General features: G+C 44.9%; 1 protein-coding gene across 1 annotated transcript in view; it reads left to right on the top strand.

The window, feature by feature from the left end:
• The window catches only part of rapgef6 (Rap guanine nucleotide exchange factor (GEF) 6), a 142,756-nt gene that overhangs the window by 52,941 nt on the left and 63,355 nt on the right, over window positions 1–26,460 (top strand). Inside the window, 1 exon segment of the mRNA XM_080014441.1 lies at window positions 1,149–1,292. Within this exon segment, the coding sequence (XP_079870567.1) occupies window positions 1,149–1,292 (144 nt within the window).

Below are 26,460 nucleotides of genomic sequence, written 5' to 3' on the forward strand. Positions count from 1 at the left end.
CGCAGTAAACAGTGGTTGATAAAGTACAGAACACAAAGTAAGAGTTGAGAAAAACCCTGTCATAGGGCTTGGAGAAGAAATAAGATCAGCAAAACAAAAGTAATACCTCGTCTCACAACCTTGAACACTCTACTGAATGTGTTGAAGGAGAGTTGGAGAATGGAATGCGGAGCGTTTTGGCGAGAAAGTTTCAGTCATCGTGAGAAGGAGCGACAGAGCTGACATTATTCAACAGAAGAAAGAAAACACATTCCTGCTGCTGGCAACAGGCGGGGACGGTGATATAAGGGGGAGAATTGTATAGCCGGAATTTGCGCGCGCTGCTTTTTTGTGTGCGTGCCCCCGGAGAGGATATTTGTGTATTTACGGTTTCCTGCAGGAAACTGTGGCCTGTGTGTGTGTGTGTGTGTGTGTGTGTGTGTGTGTGTGTGTGTGTGTGTGTGTGTGTGTGTGTGTGTGTGTGTGTGTGTGTGTGTGTGTGTGTGTGTGTGTGTGTGTGTGTGTGTGTGTGTGTGTGTGTGTGTGTGTGTGTGAGTGAGACAAAGAGTGAGGGCGAGTGAGAGAGCATGTGAATAAGTCAGTGTGTAATGCGCATGCAACATGGTGAGCAGCTGAGCCCTTGAACCCACTGATTGTCAAGAGATAATCCTCGTTTATCTGACTGCTCAACTTTTATTCTAGCTTTTTTTGTTGTTGTAGTTGTTGAAACAATGTGATTTTCCCGGATTTTTGGTGTTTGGGGATTTTGACGTCGACTCATTTTTAGTCCGTTGGAAAGGGAGCTCTTTGTTTTTCTTCGCTCTTTCCCACTTTATTTCCTGCCGCCCTTTTTCCCTTTTTTCGTCAATGCCTTGTCCCGGTCCGGTCCCTCCGGGGTCAGGATGAGCGTTCTGCGCTGGCACCGGCTCTCGGCGCTCTGGAAGAACTGGACATTCAACCAGGAGCCGACGGAGGAGCCAGGCGGGCAAGCAGAACCTCGGGCGGGGACGCAAACGCGCGGCTCGGACTTTCTGGAGAACCAAAACCCGCGCTCGGAACCGCTGAAGCGCCGCGGCGGCTCGGCTAGGAACTCGCGCCCCAGAAGCTCCGGGGTCGGGGGTTTTCGGGAAGGTTGCCGTTCTCAGGAGGCCGTGAACCTTGTGTTGCAGGTGGATAACGGCAGCGAGGGGGAGGAGGGCGCCCTGCACAGGGATGGCTCCCAGCGGACGTCCCGGCGACGCTTCAGGAGGGTGAACCCCCGGGGGGAGCGGGAACTCATCACCGACGGCCAGGAGCCCACGTGCTACAACACGGTAAGCACCAGGCTGATGAAGACAACTTTGGTACTTGCATGTGCCATGTGGTGGTAATAAGAATTCCAACACGGAGTAATGTAGACTGATTTTCCTATACTATGCAGGAAAAGAGGAAGGCCAAAGAGAAGGTGTATGGATGTGGTGAGGGAGGACAGGCAGGCGGTTGGTGTAAGGGAGGAAGATACGCAGAACAGAAGGTATTGGAGGCAGATGATCCGCTGTGGCGACCCCTAACGGGAGCAGCCCAAAGATGACTAACAAGGGAAGACTAATTCTGACAGTTGTGGGTGGTGTGTGGCTTATTGTTCATGAAAGAAGTAAATTGAGATTCAATGCTTGGTTGCTTGTTTATTCGTCGGGACAGTTTAGTGCGTGGCCATGGATACACACATATACACTGTATTTGGTGTTGGTATTTTAAGGGCAGGGAGAGGATTTTACACATTGGTGCAAACAACACAGAGGGATGCGAGACATAACGTTCTAAATGGCTTCATAAAAGAAAAGGGATTCTTCTTGACATAGCACTATTCATTATATCGTAGTCAATAATATTCAGTTGCTTATCTGGAGACCCAAGTTCACAAGACAATAGCAGGACGGGTGACAGGTGGTCATAAACTACCTCACTGAGGGACTAATGCTAACTGGCTTTCCTGTACATGAAGTAGGTGGAAGAAGGCTAATTCTAAGGAGCATCCATTAGTGCAGTGGTTCTCAACGTGGGGTCCAGGACCCCCAGGAAAATGGGTAGTAGTCAAACTTCACTGTTATTACGTTTACAAGACATTCGCGGCATTAGGGAATATACAATCATGATTTAAATGTTTTAAATCTATTTTCGAGCAAAAAAATATATATTTTCAGATCGGGGAGTTGTCTTATCTCATGGGGCCGATGGCCTATTGCTTATGAAATTGAGGGTCATTGATATGAAAAAAGGTAGATATTCATCCAGGTCACTATGAAACTTGCTGTCCCGCTGCGCTCTCGTGATGGGTGGAGATCAGAACATTATGTTTGTTACGGCATCTGATGCTCTCATGTGACCAGAGTTCAGCTCGTATCAAGGCTCTCTTCTCTCCTTTCTAGACGTGGGATTTATTTATTATTTCTCCAACAAACATTGCAATGAAAGCTTTTCACCAGAGGAAGAGATGAGCAGAAAGGCGCTGTGTGTGGAGGTTGTTTCTTTAATACTTTTGACTGTATGATACTGGTCGTTTTCCGCAGGGGAGACTGGTTTTCATAAAGGTCCTTTTTCTGTGTGGCGGGATTCTTATCTGTCGTCTTGAGGAAAGTGTGTCTCAGCAGACTGTTGGAAGTGTGTGTGTGTGTGTGTGTGTGTGTGTGTGTGTGTGTGTGTGTGTGTGTGTGTGTGTGTGTGTGTGTGTGTGTGTGTGTGTGTGTGTGTGTGTGTGTGTGTGTGTGTGTGTGTGTGTGTGTCACTGTTTCAGTTACAGTTTGTGCCTAATCACCAATAGCCACGTACACACACCCTCCTCTAGTTAGTCTCTCCCTTCCTATTTCCCCCTCTCTCTCTCTCTCTCTCTCTCTCTCTCTCTCTCTCTCTTTCTCTCTCTCTCTCTCTCTGACAGCTGCTGTAACTGCCTTCTGTTTCAATGTGCTCGCGCACCACTGGCGTTAATGGGACAAACACAAATAGAAGGAGCGAGGAGAGATGGACTGTGGCCAAAGTGGGGCAAGGAGGGAAGTCAGGGTTTGACGAGGAGGAGCATTTAGACTCTCCCTCCGCAGATTTTTCTCTTTGGCACTATTGTCGGGTACAGCTAAATGGCCGAAAAACACTCTTTCCTGACCCTATCATCTGCCACTCTTTACTCCATGTGATTTTAATGTTATGTGTGTCAGAGCACTGTGAAAAGTGTTATACAAATGTGTGTGTGTGTGTGTGTGTTTGTGTGTGTGTGTGTGTGTGGTCTGCTGTAGGCACCTGTTGTTTACAAATCTGCAGTGAGGAGAAATACAGGTCATTTTGATACCACACATTCATGTCAGACCAGTAAGGTGCATTCTGGGAGGAAGAAATGACTGTTGGAAAATGGAGGCTGAGGGGCTTTTCTCATACTTTGAGTTTGACATTTAAACGTCACACAGCTTTGACTTCTTACTTTCAAACACGAGCGTGTGTTTCTCAACCTCTTTGGTCTGGCCTGGCCTGGCCTTGGGCTTACACTCTGTGACATTCAGCCTCACAGAGCGGGTTTGATGCATATTTTTGGGTCATTTTTTCGATTTTCTCTTGAGAAACTGCGTTCACAAAGTGATGGTGTTTTTTTATTTATTTATTTTATATATTTTTATATGGAAAATCGATCAATTAATATAGGCACACAAAAGCTGACAGGGTGCACCCGGCAAGCTCTCACGGCACACAAATGTGGCACGGTTGAAAAACACCGTCCTCAATCGATCACTCTGCGATGTTTCTCTTAAGAAGTTGCAGAGTGCACAGCGTGTCCTTCCGAAAGACAGACGCTGCTCAGCGAAGCCATTCCGCGACCTCTTAATCAACGGCCTGAGGTTTGCTAACTTCCTGTCAAAACGCGAGACGTCTGCTTTGAAGCGTCTGAGGGAAGGCACGTCTGAGCCTCGCCGCCTAAAAATGTTAACGTAGCACTGAAACTAGCGCAGCAAGCGGCACAAATTTCGACAACATTTCACCAGATTATGCAAGTAACGTGATACAAACGTCTGCTTGCCGAAAGACATTTTAAGATTTCGATTTTACGTGAAAGCAAGTTCCAGCCAGACACCGACCGTCCTAACATTTTTGGACGGATATCATGATAACAAAAACATTAATATTATAATATTATACAATTTTGCGCGGAGGGGGTGACGATCGATGCTTTCGTCATATTGTTACACAAAGAAATATCTGATATCACAGTATCGATAACGAGATATATCTTCCGGTGGTACATTAACTGCGAAACCAAGGTCACAGGAAGGTCAGATTGGGGATTAGCCGGGGAGGGTCACGGAGGTTGAGGACAAGAGAGAGAGACGGAGGGAGGAGAAATGAAATGAAATAGCGGGGGGAGGGGGGTGGGGGTTAAATGGCCTTTTATCTGGGTCACATGACCACCGCTCCTAACTGGTGGTGGGGTGACATGCGCTTCGAGAAATATTTGATCATACCGCCTTAAATATTAGTTTAATTGACATTGAAGATCATATTTGCATATACTTTCACATTTGGTTTGGTTTTATGTCTCCATCTTCTAGACACCAAATCCAAAATCCCCTTGATGTAGTAGACCTGCCGCATGCGCACACACACATTCTTGTACTTGTATCAAAGTGAGTAAAATACATGTTACCTGTGTGTGTGTGTGTGTGTGTGTGTGTGTGTGTGTGTGTGTGTGTGTGTGTGTGTGTGTGTGTGTGTGTGTGTGTCTGTCAGAGAGCGCGGTAGAGTATCCGCTGCAGTTGTGCCCACTGCCGCTGGATCGCTGCTAATTTTAGGGATTACATCAGCGGCACTAAGACGGCAACCTCACTGAACTCTACCTCTATCACTCTCTCTTCTCTTCCCCCTCTTCTGACCTTCTCTTCCTCCTTTTTCCCCAGAGGCTTCTTCTCCGTCTCTCTCTTTCACTCCTCTTCCTCCTCTCGTTTTCTTCGCTTCCTGCCTCCTCTTGTTTCCTCTCTTTGCTTCCTCTTCTCAACACTTCTTTCTTTTCCTCGTTCCTCTCCTCATCTCCCAATCCTCACTTTTCCCTCTCTCTCTCCTCTCTTTTTCACTTTGCGTGTAGCCTGTGGATCATCATTACATTTTTTTCTCTCTTTTATATACACACACACACACAAGAACATGCTGTACTTGTACAGTATACATACAGGCGATGCGCTCTCTCTCTCTCTCTCTCTCTCTCTCTCTCTCTCTGTCTCTGTGTTTGACACCCAGTTCAAAACCTGCAGGATCTGATGTAAAAAAAATAAAACCCACTGACAATTGGCTCCTTGTTAGGCAGGACTGGGATATTTAATTCATCTGTACAGTGTAAATTCAGCGTCTGGCCCCGCGGTGCCACAGACAGCAACTATCCATCTGTGAGCATTTGCAGACATATTTTGGTGAATATACATTAATCTTTATGTTCTAATGATCCCAAACAAGTTGTGTAGCTCTGAACCGTTGAGAAAAACTGAAGATATACTTGAAGCTGAGGATTTGATGAGTCCTGAATCTCCATGTGAATCATGGATCTAGATATTACTGGATATTTAATTAATTTGCTGTATTATTTTGTACACATTCACTCTTCTTTCATTGGTGGTTGACGGGAAGCTGTGGTGCTGCATGGCAGCCATTAAATTTGTGTGGGTATGGGTGCGTGCACAGGGTGGGTTACAGGGCTTAAAGGTCTTTAGACAGCTGACTCCCTTTAATTAACCGGAAAAACTGATTAGCTGTGAGCAGCCGTCCTCTGGACACACACGCACAGGCGCACACACACACACACACACACACACACACACACACACACACACACACACACACATGCACACATGCACACATGCACAAGCTTCCTTCCAGTTTCTCCAAGCAAACACAGTTTATACAATTTAGTGTGTGTGTGTGTCTGTGTGTGTGTCTGTCTGTCTGTCTGTCTGTGTGTGTGTGTGTGTGTGTCCTCTGCCTGGTCACAGAAGCGCAGTATGCCTCACTGGTTTCTGTAGTGTTTCTTTCTCAGACTCTTTTCCCAGTCTCTATTGCCCCTTCTTGTTGTCTTTCCACATATTTATCTTCGTCTGTCTACTCTTCTCCACTCTCTCTCTCTCTCCCCCTCTCGAGCAGGAGCACGCCTACCCCTCACTTATGTCTGTTGGTGTGTCACGTGTTAAAAATTCCACCCAAAATGGCCGCTCACCCCGTCACACTGCTGTGTATTCTCCATTTCTTTTAAAGGATATTTGACTTAAGTGTGTTTATCTTAGACATACTCACACACACACACACACACACACACACACACACACACACACACACACGCTTCTTTACCAGACCTGGAGCTTTTAATCCATTCAGTGCCAGGTAATTTCATTCATATGGAAAAGTGGAGGATGAAGGTGTGTGTGTGTGTGTGTGTGTGTGTGTGTGTGTGTGTGTGTGTGTGTGTGTGTGTGTGTGTGTGTGTGTGTGTGTGTGTGTGTGTGTGTGTGTGTGTGTGTGTGTGTGTGTGTGTGTGTGTGTGCGTGCATTGATGGGGAATTGTATTTTCACATTATGTTTTTTATCTTTTCTGTTACCAGACTATCAAGATAAAATCATTCTGTTTATCTGTCTGTCTTTATCGTCTATCTATCCCTTCATCATCTATACAGTAATCACCTATTTACCCCTTTATTGTCCATCATCCATCTATCTATCTACCTATCTACCCCTTTATCGTCTATCTATCTATCTGTCATCTATATATCTTGTCTTATCGATCCATCCATCTATCTGTCTCTCCATCCCTCTCTTGTCCCCACCCCTCTCTCATCCCTCTCTTCTCCCCGCCCCTCTCTCCACCCCTCTCTTGTCCCCACCCCTCTCTCCATCCCTGTCTTGCCCCCCCCCCCCTTTCTCCATCCCTCTCTTGTGTACATAGCGCTCTGCTGAAGGCAGAGCTTCATGTGCTCACTGTTGATTGGCTGGGCTCTAAAGGGATGATGTCATTCCTAGCCTGGCACACAGGGGAGGGGCGTGGCCAGGCGCAGAGACAGGGACACACACACACACACACACACACACACACACACACACACACACAATAACAACTGCTGGTATGATGTGAAATCTAAGACCGATGCAAATGAATCACAGTGAATGAATGAAGATGTAGAAACATAAAATGCAGGTTACGCACAGCTGCACGCGACAGAAGAGCGATGGGTGGACGGGCGATAAAGAGAGGGATTTAAAACACTGAAGAATAACCCAGCAGAGCAGCAAATCAGTGTGGAGCTCAAGTTGCCGGGGCTGAGGGAAACGACAGAATCGCTAACGGAGGAATAGAGGAACCCTGACGCTGAATGACAGAACCAGCGAGGGCAGGGAGAGATGAGGCACAGGCAGGGCAGAGGGAGGGAGGGGCGGAGGAACAGAGAGAAATGGAACAAGGGGCACCGATGAAGGACCGCCCCAGTGCATGTTCAAGGCGTTGAGAGCTTCCTGATTTTTATGTCACAGAACTTCTCAGGGTTTTTAAAGGCTATTCGATGTCCTCAATATTGTGATATTCTAATTGTAATAGGGCCAGAATTGGAGATAAAAAAAAAATACTCCATCCCCTAGGAAAGATAATATTGCTGCTGTTTGACAACCTGGCGCCCCCTCCCAAAGGCAAAACATGCCCCCCCCAAAGAAAAAAAACAAAACATCGCTCTATTAAATAATATACCTTGAATGATGTTTCATTAGCACAGTGGTTAGGAAATATTGATCCAGGTACAAGTTATGCAAAACAAAGTATAAAATATCTCAGATTTGACTGCCTGAAATACAACAACAAGAAGTAGCAGCGTCCATGGAACAAAAGGCTCACAAAATAAAATCTGAAAGAACATGGGGCCGGACTAAGAAAAGATGAGAGGAGAAAAAAAAACACAAACCCAAAGGAGGAGGGGGGGGGACTTGTCAAGAAGGAGGAATGGAATAGATGGAACAAACAGAAGGATGGAGGAGAGAAAATGGCAACCTACCAAACCGATCTCTTTTTCTCTTCATTTTCTTCCCTCTCTTCTTTCTCTCTAGTGTAGAGCAGTGCAAACAATTTTTTTTTCATGAATAAAAAACTTCATATACTCATCATATAATTTTAAGTGATTTTATCTGTGTGTGTGTGTGTGTGTGTGTGTGTGTGTGTGTGTGTGTGTGTGTGTGTGTGTGTGTGTGTGTGTGTGTGTGTGTGTGTGTGTGTGTGTGTGTGTGTGTGTGTGTGTGTGTGTGTGTGTGTTTATATGCACCGAACAGCCACAACAAATTATTGACATGTGAAGTGAATAACATTGATCATCTCCTTCCGATGGCACCTGTCAAGAGGTGGGATATATGAGGCAGCAAGTGAACAGTCAGTTCTTGAAGTTGATGTGTTGGAAGCAGGAAAAAATGGACAAGCATAAGGATCTGAGCAACTATGACAAAGACCATATTGTGATGGCTAGACGACTGGGTCAGAGCATCTCCAAAACAGCAGGTCTTGTGGGGTGTTCCCGGTGGACCAATAGTGGTCCAAGGAAGTACAACCAGTGAACCGGCGACAGGGTCAACTCCGCCCAAGGCTCAATGATGCAGGTGGAGAGTGAAGTCTAGCCCACAGAAACTACTACTACTACTACTACTATAATATATATATATATATATATATATATATATATATATACTGTTTATTTTTATAATGTAGTAGTTTTGTATGGGAATGATGGTGTTTTGAGAAATGTTATGTTGTGAGAGCATTTCTCAAATGCGAAATGCATTTTTAAATTTTTATTTAAAATATTTTTGAATCCCATTTCCTGTGAACCAATAAACGGGTGCTACATTGGAACAAACAATTGGTAACATTTATTTTTATTTATATTTTTGGGGCGGAGACACATACGCCATAGAGGCAGCGGCGGCTGTGTTGCTGCAGCTTGGCGCTTTCAAATTCACCCCAAAAAAATCAGATGGGAAACATGCACCCCGCCCCCCAATCCATCTATCCCTCTCTTGTCTTATTTACATATCACACTCACAAAGAGAGGGGACGGCGGGTGGGAGGGATGGTGATGGGTGGGGTGCAGGGGTGAAGTCTGGGTGGTGGGAGGTTGGGGGGGTGGAGTCAGGTTTATCTCAATACACTCAGATTTATGTTACTGCCCGATCAATAGAGATGCGCTCTCTCTCTCTCTCTCTCTCCTGCTTTCATTCTCATTTTTCCCCCTCCATCCATATCCATCTAATGTAGTTTCCCCTGCCAACCCTCCACCCCCATCTCTCTCTCTCTCTTTTGCGCGCGCTTGCTCGCTCGCTCGCTCGCTGCACAGGTGATGTCATTCTTTTTCAGCTGGATTCTCCTCCCCCTCCGCCTTCCTCTCTTCCCATTAGAGGCTGGCTCTGGCACTGGCTCTTGTCGCGGCACAGCGTCCAATCCGCCGTAGCACCCGCTCTGAGCAGAGGAGGAAAGCTGCTGGGGTGAGGTGCGAATCGTGAGGCAGGGAGGAGAGCTGGGAGCCTGGTTACCAGAGCAGGAGCACTCCTAGCCCAGCCACCCCCTCCCTCCCTCCCTCCCAAAAAAAGGAAAATCCAATAATAACGGCAACGGAGCGGGATGCCTAATGCACATCACTCACTCACTCACTCACTCACTCACTCACTCACTCACTTACTCACACAAACACACACACACACACACACACACACACTACCTCTGGAGTTGACTTAGGGAGTTTGACAGCGAGGGAGCTGGACCGCTGCTCTGGAGGATCTTCTGTGTGAAGAGGTGACAGTGGAGGAGGCACCGGGTGACCACCAGCCAGGACCAGGACCAGGAGGAGAATTTCCACTGGGGGGTGGTAGACTGACCCACATCAAGATCCTCCTCCTTTTATTTTTTTGGTCCAGAAAGTTGCTAATTTCTGCAGGAATAGACCTTTATGAGGAGGGAACGTGAGCCTCATCCACACGGAGCATTAACCTAAAACTTTGAAGGAATTAAGGTGATTTGTAAGGTTCCTGGGGCTGACAGACGTGTTGAACTTAAAGGTGTTGTTGGGACCGCCTCACCTTCCACGCAACACGCAGTGCATTTGCAATATTCTGCAGATTTCTAAGGCAGAAGGAATAACCCGGTGACATTTTGCCTGTGGTCAGGCCAGTGCCGCTGCTGGCGTCGATTGTCACGGTGACGGCATTGAGGATACCTGCGCCCGGTGGTATATAATTTTTTTTGGCAGGGGGTAGTAGGGGGGAATACCCCTTCCTGGCACGCTGAGGCAGATCTGAATCAGACTCAGCGGAGGACCCCCATCTTGCTTGGCTTGGTTCCCTTTATTTATTTATTCAGTTTGGACGGAGGCTATTTTTCTCTTTGATATTTTTTCTTCTTGGCTGTTGAACGAGCGGGGGGGAAACTTTCCTTCACACGCTCGTCTCCCAGTTCCCGTGGAAATGGCTTTCCTGGTCCGTTGCTATGCCAACTGCTTGCAGCCGTGGTCCTCCAAAGTAAGCAATGTCGTAATCCCTTTTCTGGCCATGCGCTGCTGGCTTAGGATGCTGCTGCCACTAGCGCTGCTGTACGTGGGTATGGGTGTGTATGAGTGTGTACGTTCAAGTGCATGTGCTTGAGCAACAAAGAAAATAATAATATGCAGCTGGGGAAAAATGGAGGGAAAGAGAGGATGAGGAAAAGGGAGTTCCCGTATGCAAATGTGTGTGTGTGTGTGTGTGTGTGTGTGTGTGTGTGTGTGTGTGTGTGTGTGTGTGTGTGTGTGTGTGTGTGTGTGTGTGTGTGTGTGTGTGTGTGTGTGTGTGTGTGTGTGTGTGTGAGAATTGGCTTGACTGCATTATTTTGCATCTTCATGATGGGTGCAGAGAGAAATTTGGGTTAGCAGCCTGTGTTCCTTTTTTTAAATTGTAGTTAAACGGAATTTTATATATATATATATATATATATATATATATATATATATATATACACACAGCCACCCTTTGCCTAGATGACAACTTTGCACACTCCTAGCATTCTCTCAACCAACTTGAGGAGGTAGTCATGGAAGTCTGGAATGCTTTCCAACAGTCTTGAAGGAGTTTCCACATATTCTGAGCACTCGTTGGCAGCATTTCCTTCACCCTGCGCTCCAGCTCACCCCAAACCATCTCAATTTGGTTTAGGTCGGATGATTAGGGAGACCAGGTCATCCGGTGCAGCGCTCCATCACTCTCCTTCTTGTTCAAATATCCCTTTCACAGCCTGTAGGTGCGTTTTGGGTCGTCGTCCTGTTGAAAAGCATTGGATGGTCCCACTCAGCGCAAATCAGATGGGATAGCATATCGCTGCAGAACGCTGTGCTAGCCATGCTGGTCGGGTGAGCCTTGAATTCTAAATAAGCGGCTCACGGTGTCACAAGCCAAGCTCCCCCACACCATCACTCCTCCTCCTCCTCCATGCGTCACGGTGGGAACCACACATGCAGTGGTCATCCGTTCACCTACTCTGCGTCTCACAAGGACACAGCGCATGGGCATAATCTTTACCACAAATAATACAACACATGTCAAAGGTTTCCAAGCATTGTTTAGTCATCTTGTCATCTTTTAATAATCTGTTTTGTTGGTTATGCCATGTGGGACAACATCGAGATAAAGCACAAGATCATCATCAGGTTGGTAAATTACTCCAGTGAGAAGGCACTTTCCTGCAGAAGCCCAGATGTCCTGGCATTCCCTGGAATAGCAACATACATTCCCATTGTTTATTAATGGGGGAGGAAGCATAACATCCTCAAGAAGTCTCCACTAGCACACTGTTGAAATTTGTTGACATTTTGTTGCTTTACGATCATTAGCGTCAGCACATATCATGGCTTTGTTCGGTTTACCCCTTGATTTGATATGTTATTTTCACCTTGATAATTATTTAATTGCAATCTTTCATTTTTTTTGATTCCTTTTTTTCATTCAAGCAAAAACTGCGCTGCAATATGGTTATTCCTTACAGTTCGAGCTGGGAAAATGAATTACCATGATTATTTTAGCCATAGTGTGCCAAGAGCTCTCGTTCTGATTCGTGATCCAGGTTCATGTTGGGTCTCTACGCCTGCTGTCTCTCCAGGACACCTGCGCCACTTCATTCAACTTTCTTTTTTTGCATTTTGGATTCGAAGGCTGTTGTTAACGCTCATGTTCACAATTGTTCTTCCATCTTCGGGAAAGCTTCCAAAATGCTTCAGTGCGTGACAGCTCCCTTCGCACTACGGCATCACATCGGGTCACATTTTGTGGTAGTAGAGGAAACAGTAGTTCTACTGCACCAGTGAATGTGAGGCTGGTGTATAATTAACAGTCTACTGTCCTAGTTTATGCCTCCTGCACTCCGCAGTGAGGCTGAGTGCTGCTGTCCTCCACTCAACCACTTGATGAAAGGAGAACGACTACAGTGCTTGGCTCCAAACTCCCACTGTAACCTGAGAATCCATCCACCATCCGTCCATCCACTGTAATCCATCGACGTAATGCTGTTATGTTGTTTTCTTTGTTGCTTTGTTCTTATAATACACCTGCAACATGCACACAGAAGCAGGCTCCTTGTAATGGTAATTACAAGAAGCCTTTCTGTTGCAACGGCCCAGTCTAATCCTGGTGTCAAGCTCAATATTCTTGGCTTGGCTCTCCTAGCAAGTTGCTTGTGTTGTGCCCGTCTCTTTGGGAGCTTCTGTCTGGGTGCTGAACGGCTGTGAGTTTTAAGTCTTTAGTGTGTGTGTGTGTGTGTGTGTGTGTGTTCAGTGGGATAAGTGATAATGAGGTCTCCTGAGATGAGAGAGTCTAAAAAAAGCCACTGCGTCGCATTCACACACAATACAAATACACAGACAAAAACAAATTGTAAATTGACTGCATTTATGTAGAGCCTTTCTAGCCACTAAGGCCTCTCAAAGTGTTTTCCTTGTTCATGTTACATGCCTCACATTCACCCATTCACACACCGACGGCAGTGTGAGCCATGCAAGGAGACAACTAGGAGACAGCCAAAGGAGACTTGAACACCAAATTATCGGTCTCTGTTTTTTTTTTTTTTGGAAGTGGCAATGTAGTATGGAGGTTGTCAGTACTCAAGGCCTATACCTAACAAAGCCTGTACAGGCAAAGTTTTTGTCTATTTTAGTTGCGGTTGTTGCCTTGGGCCTACTCCATGTAAGCTTGTTAGTTCGTCACCAGTCCCACGTTCCCAGCCCCTCCAATCCAGTGTTCCCAGCAGGCCTGTCGGACTGCGTGAGGGTCGCTGGCTAATTCCGTTTGAAAATGTTCGTTAATTGGTCAGTGCCGACAAGGAACCCAACCTTTTTCCTCAAAGGTTAATTGCATTTCTCCTTTCATCCCATCAGGCAGCTTCGTGAGTGTCTGTCTGGAGCAACAGAGGGGTACAGGAATTAAACAGAAGCGGCACAGTCCTTCAGATGGAAAAGGGACAGGAAGTTGGAGAGAGATTAATTATATGCATACATATACCTTATGCGCATTGAGTGGATCTTTGTGAATAGTTTTCAGTTTCATTGATGTGGTCTTTTCTGAGCATAAGTCGGGGAGAGAGAACATGGAGAGGGGGACACTCAGTAGAGATTATTAGTTGTTGAATTGCCTTCTAGCTTGACATGTTTGCCTATTTCTTATAATATTTTTGAGGAGAATTTAAATTACAGACAAAGTAAGCTTCTTAACCACATTTTTTATTCATGTATGTTTTGAGTGTCTGGATGGTTTTAACTGGATTTGACTTGCTGTGGTTGGCCCGGCGCTCTCGTGGGTCTTCACTGCAGCAACGCTTGTGCTAATTACTTGAACCATTTTGCACGGCTTTACAGAGACGCTTGACTCTTTGAAGTCTATTACAGTGCCCGCTTGACCTTATTTCTCACCAGTCAAGCTGCCAGTCAACCTATTATCCGGTTAATTTGCTCAATTAGATGAACCACAATTTCACCATTTTACCAAAGCCCGGCTATCACTGTTACACCTTGACCATGAATCAATTTGTGCCATTTTGCATCAGTGTGTAAGTGGCGGTAGAATATCTTTCAGTCAAACATGTTGTGAAAAGCCCTCAAGGTTCAGGTGAATGCTGTAGTTTTTCCGTATGTGGCTCGCATTCTGTCTGTTGCTGTTATTCCTGGGGGGTTGGGTTTGGTAGATCTGGATGTTTCTATGGAAATATTGACTGTTGTGTGGATGGCAGTTTGGCATCGTATGACAAAGAGGCAAATGAAGGCCAGCAGAGCTGCTCTGCTGGGCCAGTGGGCCAGTTTTACTGTGGGGGTAAGCACTTATAAGATCGACATTGACATCTCCAGTGAAAAACCCATGCATGAATAGCTCTCACTCTTATTCTCACATTAAACCACAAGCTGTCATGTTGTTTAATACACTGTGTCCACCACACTGGAGCTCAAATTAGCACTTTTTAACCTTTTGATCTTTTTAACACAACCAATCCAGTAAGTACAGAGTTTAAAAGGGGGACCCAAATTGTCATCTTCTCAAGGACGGTGTCCCAGCAGTGGGTGGGTTTCTCTCTCACGCTCTCCTGCTCTCTCTGTATTGCTCTCTCTCTTTCTTTTGTCTCGGTCTCTGTCTCTCTCAAATATCTCTCTCTGTCTCTCTCTCCCTCTCCATCTATTATTCACACATCAGTAAGAGCCCCTGTCGTAGCCAGATGCTGCTGCCATTACTGCATTGGTCTGCCTCTTCACCTCTTCCACAGCACGCACACCTCTCTCTGGCGCTATCCAAGTCCCCTCCTTGCTGCCAACGGCTCTCAGAAGGAGATTTGGGCAATGCCCATGGGTTCCTCAAGGGGCATCCAGAGGCTTTCATACAATATGTCACCCATGCAACACTTTTATAATCTCCAAGTGCAGTGTTTAAACTATAGTGGGACAGAATACCATCTAATGCTGATCTTGGGCCTTTTGTGTGTCTGTTTGGGGAACTCAGATATTATAACTCTCAGAGTATTTCTCCTACTTGAATCCAAACCATTTTCCTGCTTGTGAGCATAATCAGCACCACACATGGCTGTCTCTCTTTCTAGCCTCTTCCACTCTTCATTCCAATCGGTCCACCCCGCTCCACCCAATCTCGCCATCCCTGAACCTGCATGTTGTTTTTTTCTATCTTAAGAGTGCAGAGCAGGGCCCACGTCTGGCGCCGGCCCTTGACACTGTTCTTGCTTCCCTCAGCAATCAATGGACCCTGTTGAGTGGGATGATGGTTTAAGGTCCAGGGGCATCACAGGACAGCGCATGAGCACGGCCGGGCAGACCAGCAGAGCTTGGACAGACAGCTTTTGTGGTCAAAATGCCACTGCTGTAGTGTAAAGCCCAATAGCCTTTTTTTGAGGGGTGGATGTAAGAATGGTCAATACCTCCTGGTCCATGTTCCCAAAGTCTTTCAGCAAACACTGTGTCAATCAAAATACAGGTTATTCTGGAGGAAAATGTATTTTAGGAGTTAAAGTTTGTCAATTGTAAGCTCAAAACATCTTTATAAACACATTTGGGTAGCATAGCAATAGTGTCACATACTAAGGTCCGGGCACCGGGCACAAGTTACTAACTGTGTAAATTTGACTTTAAGGTGCAATAAGTGATCGGGAAATAAGTGACAAATAGCGACCGCTTAAGGAAGCCATATAAACGACTTGCCAACTTTGCCAAAATTAATGTTTGCTAAAATCAAGCTTTATGTAAATAGCTAATCTAGAATTTGTCTTTCCAGGTTGAGTCAAGCTTGTCCATCAGTCAATGCCTCCATTATTTTACATTACATTTACATTTCATTTTAGTCATTTAGCAGACGCTTTTATCCAAAGCGACTTACAATTATTCAAACACCGACGGACGCAGCCATCAGGAGCAATTAGGGGTTAAGTGTCTTGCTCAAGGACACTACAACATGCTAGAAGGAGGAGCCTGGGATCAAACCAGCAACCTTTACATTACTAGACGACCAGCTCAACCTCCTGAGCTACCACCCCCATTATGCACATAATATACTGTATATACTTGGCATCTTCAGATATATGGATAAGTCCAGGCCCTGTAGGGAAGAATGGATGCACCACAGCTCTTCTGATAGTTAAATATGTTGACAGGTCCTTTTTAGTGATCTAAGAGGCCGAACTTTGCTGGGGTTGCGTCACGTCGCTGCCACTTAGCATTGGCCTCGACACATTTACCCGGCCGCCTGGGTTGACCTCGGCCCGCAAATTGACTGACTGAAAGACGGCGCATATTCAGGAAATCAAGGTGATCTGGGGCTGGAAGGTGTGTAGGAAGTGAGAATGAGGGAGTGGGTAAAAGGGAAAGAAAGGGAGGCGAGAGAGAAAGTGAGATAGTGGGGGGGTGGGCTATTAGCCTGTCTGGGGAGGTCTAGTGTATCACATGCACAGGAAGTGGGGGTAATAAAGATCGATAAGGGTTGCATTAGGCCAGGCCAGACCAAGCCAGGCCAAACTCGCCCTCCACAGCACATAAATTACCACTCAGCTCTGCCCACTTTTGGTCAAATATTTCTCCCTCTCTTTGTCTGTTTCATACCTCTTTAGATGGTATAGAAAACCACAGTCTCTGTTCCCGGGGTTCAAAATATGTTAATCCAGACTTAGGGCATATCCCAATTGCCAATTGCAGTCCATCGCAGGGTCTCACCCATCGACTATTTAGAAAACCTCCACGTAGTCGAACCTGCATTTGAGGTGGGAGGAACCTGAAGCGGCCAGAGGAAATCCATGCAAAAATGGAGCACAGTCACCAACTCCAGGCAATCAGATCCTTGAGATAAGATTGGAACCCAGGTGCAAAGAGCTATGAGGCAACAGTGCTGCTAGCTGACTGCATAATTACACTACTAATTGCCAACATACAAATTAAAGTGCAGATTCCATCCTTCACCAAAGTGATACATTACATAAGTGGGGAGTTGAGAATCCACCTCATTAGCAATTTCAAAGCACACATGGCTTTCCGTTTCAGTTGTTGTTGCAAGTATCAAACCTTCGGCATTTCATCTGAAACTTGCTACGATAGCTTGCTATGATGAAGGCGTAGTCAAGTGTGGAGGCACTTAATTAAATGTATGGAGATATATATACGGACACAGTTGCAAACATGTCTTTGGCACTTGCTAATAGTCACACCCAAACACAGGCACACTCATACATACTGCAATTGCCTCATTATCTTTCTGCTATTGATTTTCTCTTCCCTCCACTGCCTACACATCCAGAGAGCCCTACTGGATAACTTTCAAGGGCATTTATAAATACGAAACTCGATGTGTGCATTACTCTGAATGTTTGAGTGCCTTTGTGCGTTTGTATGTGTTTGCCTGTGCTTATACTAGGAGCAAATTACACTGTCTTCCACAGCACAAATCCAACTCAGCTACTTTCATTATCACACATATTTTCACATTCAACATTACAAAATTATTATTACAGAAATATTTTTGAAAGTCATTAATTTTCATAAATATTCAAAATATATATTCAAATATAATCATTTATGGATATGCCTATGCTGGTGTTTTAACAACTCTAACGCACCTCTGCAGGCTGGCTATCAAGTTGTGCGGGTTGAGTTAGTCGGAGAAGCAGGGTGATAAATTCATACTGACCACTGCCGGGTGTGTGCTCAAAGTGAGTGTGTGTTTGATTGCTTGTTTGTGTGTGTGACCATCTTCTCTTGACAGATACTTCTAATCGGTTCCATGTGGCCATGTGTTCCAGCTAATCGCCCCATCTCCCTATCTCCCGCTCATGCTCTCTTTAATTTTCTCTCTCTCTCTCTCTCTCTCTCTCTCTATCGCTTTCTTTCCACTTGTCTCACGCTGGCAGCCCCCACATGCTAGTCACACCGCCAGTGACGGGGCTGCGGCGTAAAGCCAAGCAGCTCTCGTCCCGTCACTGTACGGTCACACCGCCGGCAACGGAGATTCTGTGCAATCGACTGGCAGTTGCCGGCGCGCCAAACATTTCAAACCCCTCTCCCTTTACATTTCAAGATTCAAGAGGTTTATAGATACAGTAGATGGTGCCATATTTACTTTGTAAAAATTAAATTGGCGTATGTTTACTCAGCAAAATATATTACCTCATCATTATAAATTACGTAAATAATGTTGCCATCCGTCCCTTAAAATAAAAAAATTGTCCTTATTGGTAAAACATAAAATGACGTGTTCCTTATTTTATCGATACTTTAAGGAGCATTTTTCATAAGAAAAAAAAAAATTGCCTAATTATGTGTCTGGGCGTCCATTTACCAAGGACCTTTCCTGCTCAACTTCTTTTGTCGCGGTAAAGCTTTCTGGTCGCCGCTTCGCCCCTTGCAGCTGGGTGAAGCCGAGCTCAGTTTGAAATGCATTGCAGCCTGTCGCTTTGCAGTGCATGCACGCCGGTTGTGTGACCTTACCGTTAAGGTTTATTTTCTCGCAAAAGCCAACCACAGATCCCATTCTGGTAGAATGGTGAGAGTGATAAGATGCAGTATCCAAGCATTCATTGTGACCAGTAGGCAAGCAATGGACTACACCCAACTCATCGCAGGGTGCAGTGGTGGTGTACTCATTTCGGCTGAGACTGGTGGTCTCCAAAACCATGTCCTGTGATAGCTATGTCTCCAGGGACTGGTGTTGAGGTTGAGCTTGTTTAGCTCCATCTGAAAGTCATAGCGAGTGGATGTTTCGACATGTGCTTCTGAGGTTGGCTCCCTCTGGACTGGGTTAAGTTTGCTGTTCAGTCCAGCTGTCGGCACATACATACATACATATATATATATATATATATATAATGGATTATTTTAATTTACTGTATATATTGACTTCATTATGTTCACACGTTAACTTTTTTTTATTTCTTGTTTACGCGCACACAAGTGACTGGGAAAACAGTCATGTTGGCAATTTCAATGAGGAAGCAATAGCAATAAACACTCTACTGAGCACTTTATTAGAAACACCTGTGCCTCTACTTATCCATGCAATTATCGAATCAGCCAATCGTGTGGCAGCAGCGTAATGCCTAAAATCATGCAGATACGGTTCAGCAGCTTCAATTAATGTTCACATCAACCATCAGAATGGGGGAAACAAATGATTGTTGGTGCCAGACGGGCTGGTTTGAGTATTTCTGTAACTGCTGATCTCCTGGGACGTTCCCGCACAACAGTCTCGACAGTTTACTCAGAATGGTGCTAAAAACCAAAAAGCATCAAGTGAGCTGCGGTTCTGCAGACGTAAACACTCAAATGTGGTGAAGAGAAAAACATCTCAGAATGCACAACACGTCGAACCTTGAGGGGGATGGGCTACAACAGCAGAAGACCACGTCAGGTTCCACTTCTGTCAGCCAAGAACAGAAAGATGCGGCTGCAGTGGGCACAGGCTTACCAAAACTTGCACACAGATGGTAGGATCAGAATTTGGCACCAACAGCATGAATCCATGGACTCAACCTTCCTTGTGTCAACAGTCCAGGCTGGTTGAGGTGGCGTAATGGTGTTCTTCACTTGCCTTCCCAGTCACCGGATCTGAATCCAGTAGAACAGCTTTGGGATGTGATCGGACAGGAAATTAGCAGAATGAATGTGCAGCTGACAAATCTGCAGGGATTGTGTGATGCAATCATGTCAACATGAGGCTGTTTTGAGGTCAAAAGGAGGCCCTACCCAGTATTTGTATAGTGTTCCAAATAACGTGCTCAGTGAGTGTATATTCAGACAAGGTAAATATATGTATATACACTGTGTGTGTGTGTGTGTGTGGATATGGACACACACACACACACACACACACACACACACATATTTAGTATATATTTTTTTTCCACTCTCGGGATATAATAACAATGTGAAGCTTATCATGCAGAACTAAAATCAAGCATCGATTTCGTCTCGGACCGCTGAATCGTGACACCCTTAGCCGTGAGTCCTCAAGCTACCTCCAAGGCTACCTCCAAGGCATATTTTGCCGTGGTTACCTAGCACCCACCTTTTCTGGCAGCATCTTAGGAACCCTCTTGTACCGGAAGTTAGCCTCGCTTACGAGCTTACAGGGAATACCCCTCAGGTCTGCTGGATACAGAATGAAGCTAAAAACACACACACAAACACACACAGACACACATCATGCATATATACACACACACACACACACACACACACACACACACACACACACACACACACACACACACACCTTAGCCCCTCTGGGCTCCCCACTGTGAACAGATGTTTCATGCCCTAAGCTTCACCCTATACCTATTTACACACAGTGTGTGCGTGCGCACACACACACACGCACACACACACACACACACACACACACACCTACAGGTTGACACAGGGCATATTTGCAGGGGCTGCCCCACTCCCTATCAGTTCTCCTGCTATGTTTTAGCGTTTATGTTGGATCCTGCTCCCAACTGCTGGATAACCTCACTTCAGCTGTACCAAACACCAACCTAACTCCATCCTGGACTACAAATGTACTTCACTCTTACATATATTGTATAAAACACAGGCATAATTAACAATTGCTACACCCAAGAATCAATGGCTTAAACTGTGTGTGTGTGTGTGATGCATTTTAATTATGTATTATTATTGCGTGTGGGTGTGTCTGGGTCTCTGATTGTGAGAATAATTAAATTGAAGGTGGAATATAAACCAAATGTTGAATGTCTAATTGCTTTACTGTACACTCAAAAGATAAACACTACAGTAATGCCACCAAAGTCTCTCACCAAAGTTTTTGATAATGAAAAGACAATGCAGCTTATTGAATCAGTAATTAATATAGTATTGGTAAATATAGGTTCATTTTATCCAGCTGGTGGGACCTGAAGCTGCACTCCCATGGTACAGTCCCCACAATGGACAGAAAGTTTAATCTTCGAATAACTGTCAAATCTGACGAGGGATTCAGCCACTTTTTAGGTTCTTCCAAATCTTATTCCAAAATATAGTCAAATGTAGTGATCAAACGATGTTTTGGACACGATCGCCACCCCAAAATACAACACATTTCTACAGCAGGAAAAAGTGGAGATAGTTTTGGGGCACTAACTTGTTTCCTAAGTAGTGAGGAAAAAATACATTTATTTAGATATTTTACTACGAATCTCATAGTGAAATTACCTAATCTGGTATTCCCCCCACCTGCCTGGCAATTCATGTAGCCTAAAAACGAGGGCTGCATATCATCGGCGTTGACTGTTTCACCTCCGTTAGGGGGACGGCAAGAGAAAAAGCGGCTGCTACTATGGGTCCGCTCCTCATTAATATTGATGTCGGACACATCCCACTTCTGTTGGCGGGCACTGCAGTCAGCCGGCTGCCTAACCCTGCTGTCTATCTCTGTCACACACACACACACACACACACACACACACACTGTTCTATTCTGCACACGACACATTCTCTCTGTCCATGTCGCTCTCTCTCTCTCTCGCTAGTCCTCTCAGCTCTCATCCTCCAGTGGAGTACCCTTCACACAGCAGGATTGCTGAATTGACCTAATTTGTGTCTGAATGACTGTCTGGGACGTGGGTCAATCACACGTGCAAATATGAAATTTACAGCTATAAACACCCCCGCCCACTCTCTCCACCCTCTGCGCCGTCTCTCCCCATTAAATGAGGTGGGCTGACCCTGGCAGTGGGTGCAGATGACTCAGGAAGCATTTGACACCGCCTTTTCATTCCGAGTCATAAACTTTTAATTATCAGCCAATACAGAGTACCGATATATTACTTTTATTGAACAGCGTAATAGTTAGTTTAGGGTCTTCATAGCGTAATGACTTACATACAGTATACTCAAATATCCTCCGTAACGGACAACTAACACGGTTCTAGATTGCCAAAAATGCAATATTGGATGTTTGTGAGGTGGCAAGACGTCCCTGTTAGCAAGACCCAAGGAAAAGATTTTTCCAAAACTTGAAAACGAACACAATGAAAACACGACTATGGTCTCTTTATTGTGCTCTCGCTCTTTCTCAATTAGGTCACTGTGCCGATGAGATCAGAGAGTCATGGTCCTTCTGGCAGTTCAAGGGTCAGCCCCATCCTGCAGGTCTGTCACAGTGTTGGCACTGCTCTGTGTAGATCCTGCCAATTACTGGCGCTTAATCCAGCAGAGAGACACCAGCTAGTGGTTGGTCCGTTAAATACTGTAATACTCTGGGGACTGGAAAAACCAAAGACTGTGCAACAATAGAGGTCTAATGGTCCTTGAAACATATCATTTGGTACATCCAGTATCTCAAAAGCACATGGTTCTTTATTTTTAGAAAAATGGAAATGACCCATGTTCAGCATTTCTCCATTGGTGTACCCCAAAATCAATTGAGCAATGCAGCCATGCACGTCTTTTTTAAAATCTGATCTATTGTAAGAGATTTGGGTGAGGAGGCTGGCTTCTTCCTGAGTTGTCCTGTGTGTGAAATGAAGTGAACTAACCTGGCGACTAGCCTCTCTGGGCTGAACTCAGAGGTCTGAATTTAGGTTTTGCAGGAGTGTGGAAAAAGCCCTCGCTGACTGTTTCCAAGTCAATGCTGTAATTTGATACCAGTATGTGAACGGTTGCACTCCTATTGAATCGTGAAATCGACCAATCAATTGTCTATTCGTGGGCTGTGCCCAGGAGGTGTGTTTCTGATTTACTCCTGAGGCACGCTTACTGTGCTCTGAGCCAGTTACATTAGTAATTAGAAATGTGTGAATCCAAGTGGCATGCAGCCTCTCTCTCTCTCTCTCTCTCCACCCACCCTGCCTACATGTGCACTTGTCACCTCCGATTCAAATTTCTATTCATTACATCTCCCCCAGGCTCAGTTTACATTTATGCATACACACACATACACTTTCTCTCTCACACACACACTCTCTCTCTCTCTCTCTCTCTCTCTCTCTCTCTCTCTCTCTCTCTCTCTCTCTCTCTCTCTCTCTCTCTCTCTCTCTCTCTCTCTCTCTCTCTCACACTCACACTCACACTCACACACACACACACACACATTGCCTGACAGAGGTATGGCTCTCTAGATCAGTGGTGGAATTGGTTTTCTATTCCAGACTTTTTCCTCTTCATCTGTTCAGTCTTTTCGCCTACGTCTTCATCCCAGCCCTCTCACTCCATCCCCTGCTATATATTCACACACATCCGTAGTCCAACTGATGTCGTTTTAAACTCAGCCCCTCTCACTGGCATTGACTTGCACTTATCTTGTTAATTTTCAAAAATGTTGCTGTGTACCGCTGCTCAAAAGCTTTAGTGACGGCTACAGCAAACGTGTGTGTGTGTGTGTGTGTGTGTGTGTGAGTGTGAGAGAGTGTGAGAGAGTGTGAGAGAGTGTGAGAGAGTGTGAGAGAGTGTGAGAGAGTGTGAGAGAGTGTGAGAGAGTGTGTGTGTGTGTGTGTGTGTGTGTGTGTGTGTGTGTGTGTGTGTGTGTGTGTGTGTGTGTGTGTGTGTGTGTGTGTGTGTGTGTGTGTGTGTGAGAATATATGGTTATGAATAGGGCTGTCTCCTGAAAGTCGATGAGTCGAATCATCAGTCTGAAACCCATCAGTTGACTGAGATGCTTTTTTTGTCAGTCAGTGTGCATTTCAATAACAGGATAGAACAGATAGACATATAAATAAGGGGAATCATAACTATATCTTTATATTTGTGAATCGTCCACCTCCAGACACGCCCAGATGGCGGAGAGCAACACGTAGAGCCGTGCCCCACTCCTCCAAATGAAACAACTAAAAACAGTGTGGCGACGAGGCACGGGGCACAACCCGTAGACTCGTTAACATTATTTATTATTAGAGGGGGTGATCAGGGAGAGAGTCACAGAGAAAGTGTCCCCATTACGCACGGTTTTGTTCCATACCGTTCCATACGCACTTGTTTCGTTCAATAAGGAAAATAACCTACATCGAAATTAACAACACACCACTCGCGGGCACTCCATCACTGGTGCGTGCGTCTTTGGTGCCGTTGAAGAGTGAGACAGATGCACAAAATGCATCCCAATCGCTCCCTCTCAGCGCCATAGCTGGCCGCCTATCTCGCCCATGGGAAGAGCTAGCCCGGCCTGGCCCACCCTGCTGCCGAATAGTCGAAGATTTGCATTGAACAGCCCAATCTGATTCAACTGATAAAGTTCGCAGTCGGGTACAGCCCTAGTTATGCAAGTAGAATTGTTATGCAGGTCGAATTGTGCATATTTCAGTCTTTTTTTTTTCTGTGCATCCATCCTTTATATCCATACATGTTTTTTTCATGGGAAGGTGTGTATGAGTTTTCTGATAGTTCCACACATATTTTACATTATTAGCACAACCCAACAGTGCCCTCAATTAATCAAAGATGTCTGCTTCCCAATGCTGCTAAATTTGTAATATTATTTTTTGGTTTACTGTGTGGGTGCGGGCGTGCGTGCATCAGTCAGGTCATGGCCAGGCAGACTGACACCGCTGACATCTACAGGCGGTTGATGTTCATGTCTGAATCCTGTCCTCACATCAATTACTCTCACTATCAATCCATCCATCTATCTGTCTGTCCATCAATCCGTCCATTTTTTTGACAGGTATTCCTCATTCATTTTAGTTCATGGGTTAGGGTTAGGATTAGGGTTCTATACCTATTCTGTACTTACTATGTCTGTCTGTGACGTCACCTTTCATGGCCCATGTTCTGTTCGATATGAAGGAGTGTCCGGCCGCAGTTTGTTTGTCATGAAGAATGTTATTTTGCAAGAACACGAAAGCATTTCTCCAGTTCTCCATGTCATTGGTATTGATAAACAAAGTTTTAGTTTTCAGCCAGCGCTGGTAAATGGCTGCCATCGCTTTAAATAGCCCGCACTAATTATCGTCCTCATTGGGATGCAGCCTCGTCGCTCCGCTGTGACGGATGGCGGCAGGGAATTCAAATTTATTTCAAAACTCTTTCTTTTTTCACCAATATCAATCTATAGGAAGTATTATTATTCCCTATCTCAGTCCATCACCCTATCTGGCTTTTTGGCGTGCCTGTTAAGAGCTTCTGTGCAAACGTAGTAGCTAAAACCTTCTTACTCTTTTACAAAAGGAGAAACACACACACATACACAAGTAAAGTAGCAAGACTACTTATCAGTATGCCATAGAAACATGTAGAGATATGGCCATGATATCAAAATATATACATATTTTTTCTACTTTTTATAGGATAGGAATATATTATTTTAGCAAGGCATTTCTTTGCTATTCGTATCCTTACCAACCTTCTTTAGAAAATGTAGTGAATTATCGAAGACATACTGATGTAACTTTAAATATAACATATTGTCCATCTGGGCTACTTCATATCAGTCTTAATTCCCCGGATGTGGCACCACAGAACCCTCTGGCCAAACAATAAAACAAAATAACTTGATAAATTATCAAATTAACTTACAATGAAGCATAGGTTTCCGCTGTGTTAAAACACCCTCCGATCTTTTGTCTGTGTAGCCGAATCAAATAGCCTCTCATGGTTTTCATTACCCACTTTATCACCATGGAAATAAGGCAAATGGGGCGCACGGGCCGTCGGCTAGGGAAGTTAATCACACTGTAGAAATGGGGTCCGTTTATGTTTAATTGCCTTTTATATGAGAAGAGGGAGGGAGGGGATATTGGGCTATTGCTGTACTCACTGCATGGTTTGTTTAGTGCTCTGCGAATTAGGTTTGTTTATTGAATAAATGGAGTCAGTGGAAGGCTGGTAATATGAGGCACAGCAACACGGATAGATGGAAAGAAAGCTGAATGAAGGATGGACTGATGGAGAAATAGACGAGATGGATAGATAAAGTAGTAATAATTTAGTCCATATCCTGGTTTCTCCTTCATTGATATATTTAATTCAGATAGGCGGCACTCTCAACCCAATATAACGCTTATACCAACATTTGACCAAGCTTACTCAACGTTTTATTTTACCCTTTTCAAGCACCAATCCATGGCTTCAATATGTTTGGCAAGATAGCTGAATTTTTGAGGATTGTTCAGAGGGATTGTATTCAACGGTCTTTTTTCATATCATGGCAGCAGGTTTAAGTGTCATTAAGTCACTTTAAGAGAAGCGATACGTCCACTAACTTGGCCACCGTCTTGGTGAGGTTCCCAAGCTGTGGCGAACGGGACAAAGACTTCAATTCATCTAAATGGGGAGTCTTGTATATGGGAAATTCTGTCATACACAGTACCATTTACATAATGAATTAATCATAATTGCATCCCCCAGTGACAACGCAGTGCCAAATGTTGTTCCGTAGGATACCGCTGTTGCACAGAATAAAACTCTACAACACAAAAATAATAGCATTGTGACATTTGAACCTGAAAACATGATCATACTCTGTTGCTGCCACCAT

This window comes from Zeus faber, assembly GCF_960531495.2.
Source record: "Zeus faber genome assembly, chromosome: 14".
Lineage (NCBI taxonomy): Eukaryota > Metazoa > Chordata > Actinopteri > Zeiformes > Zeidae > Zeus > Zeus faber.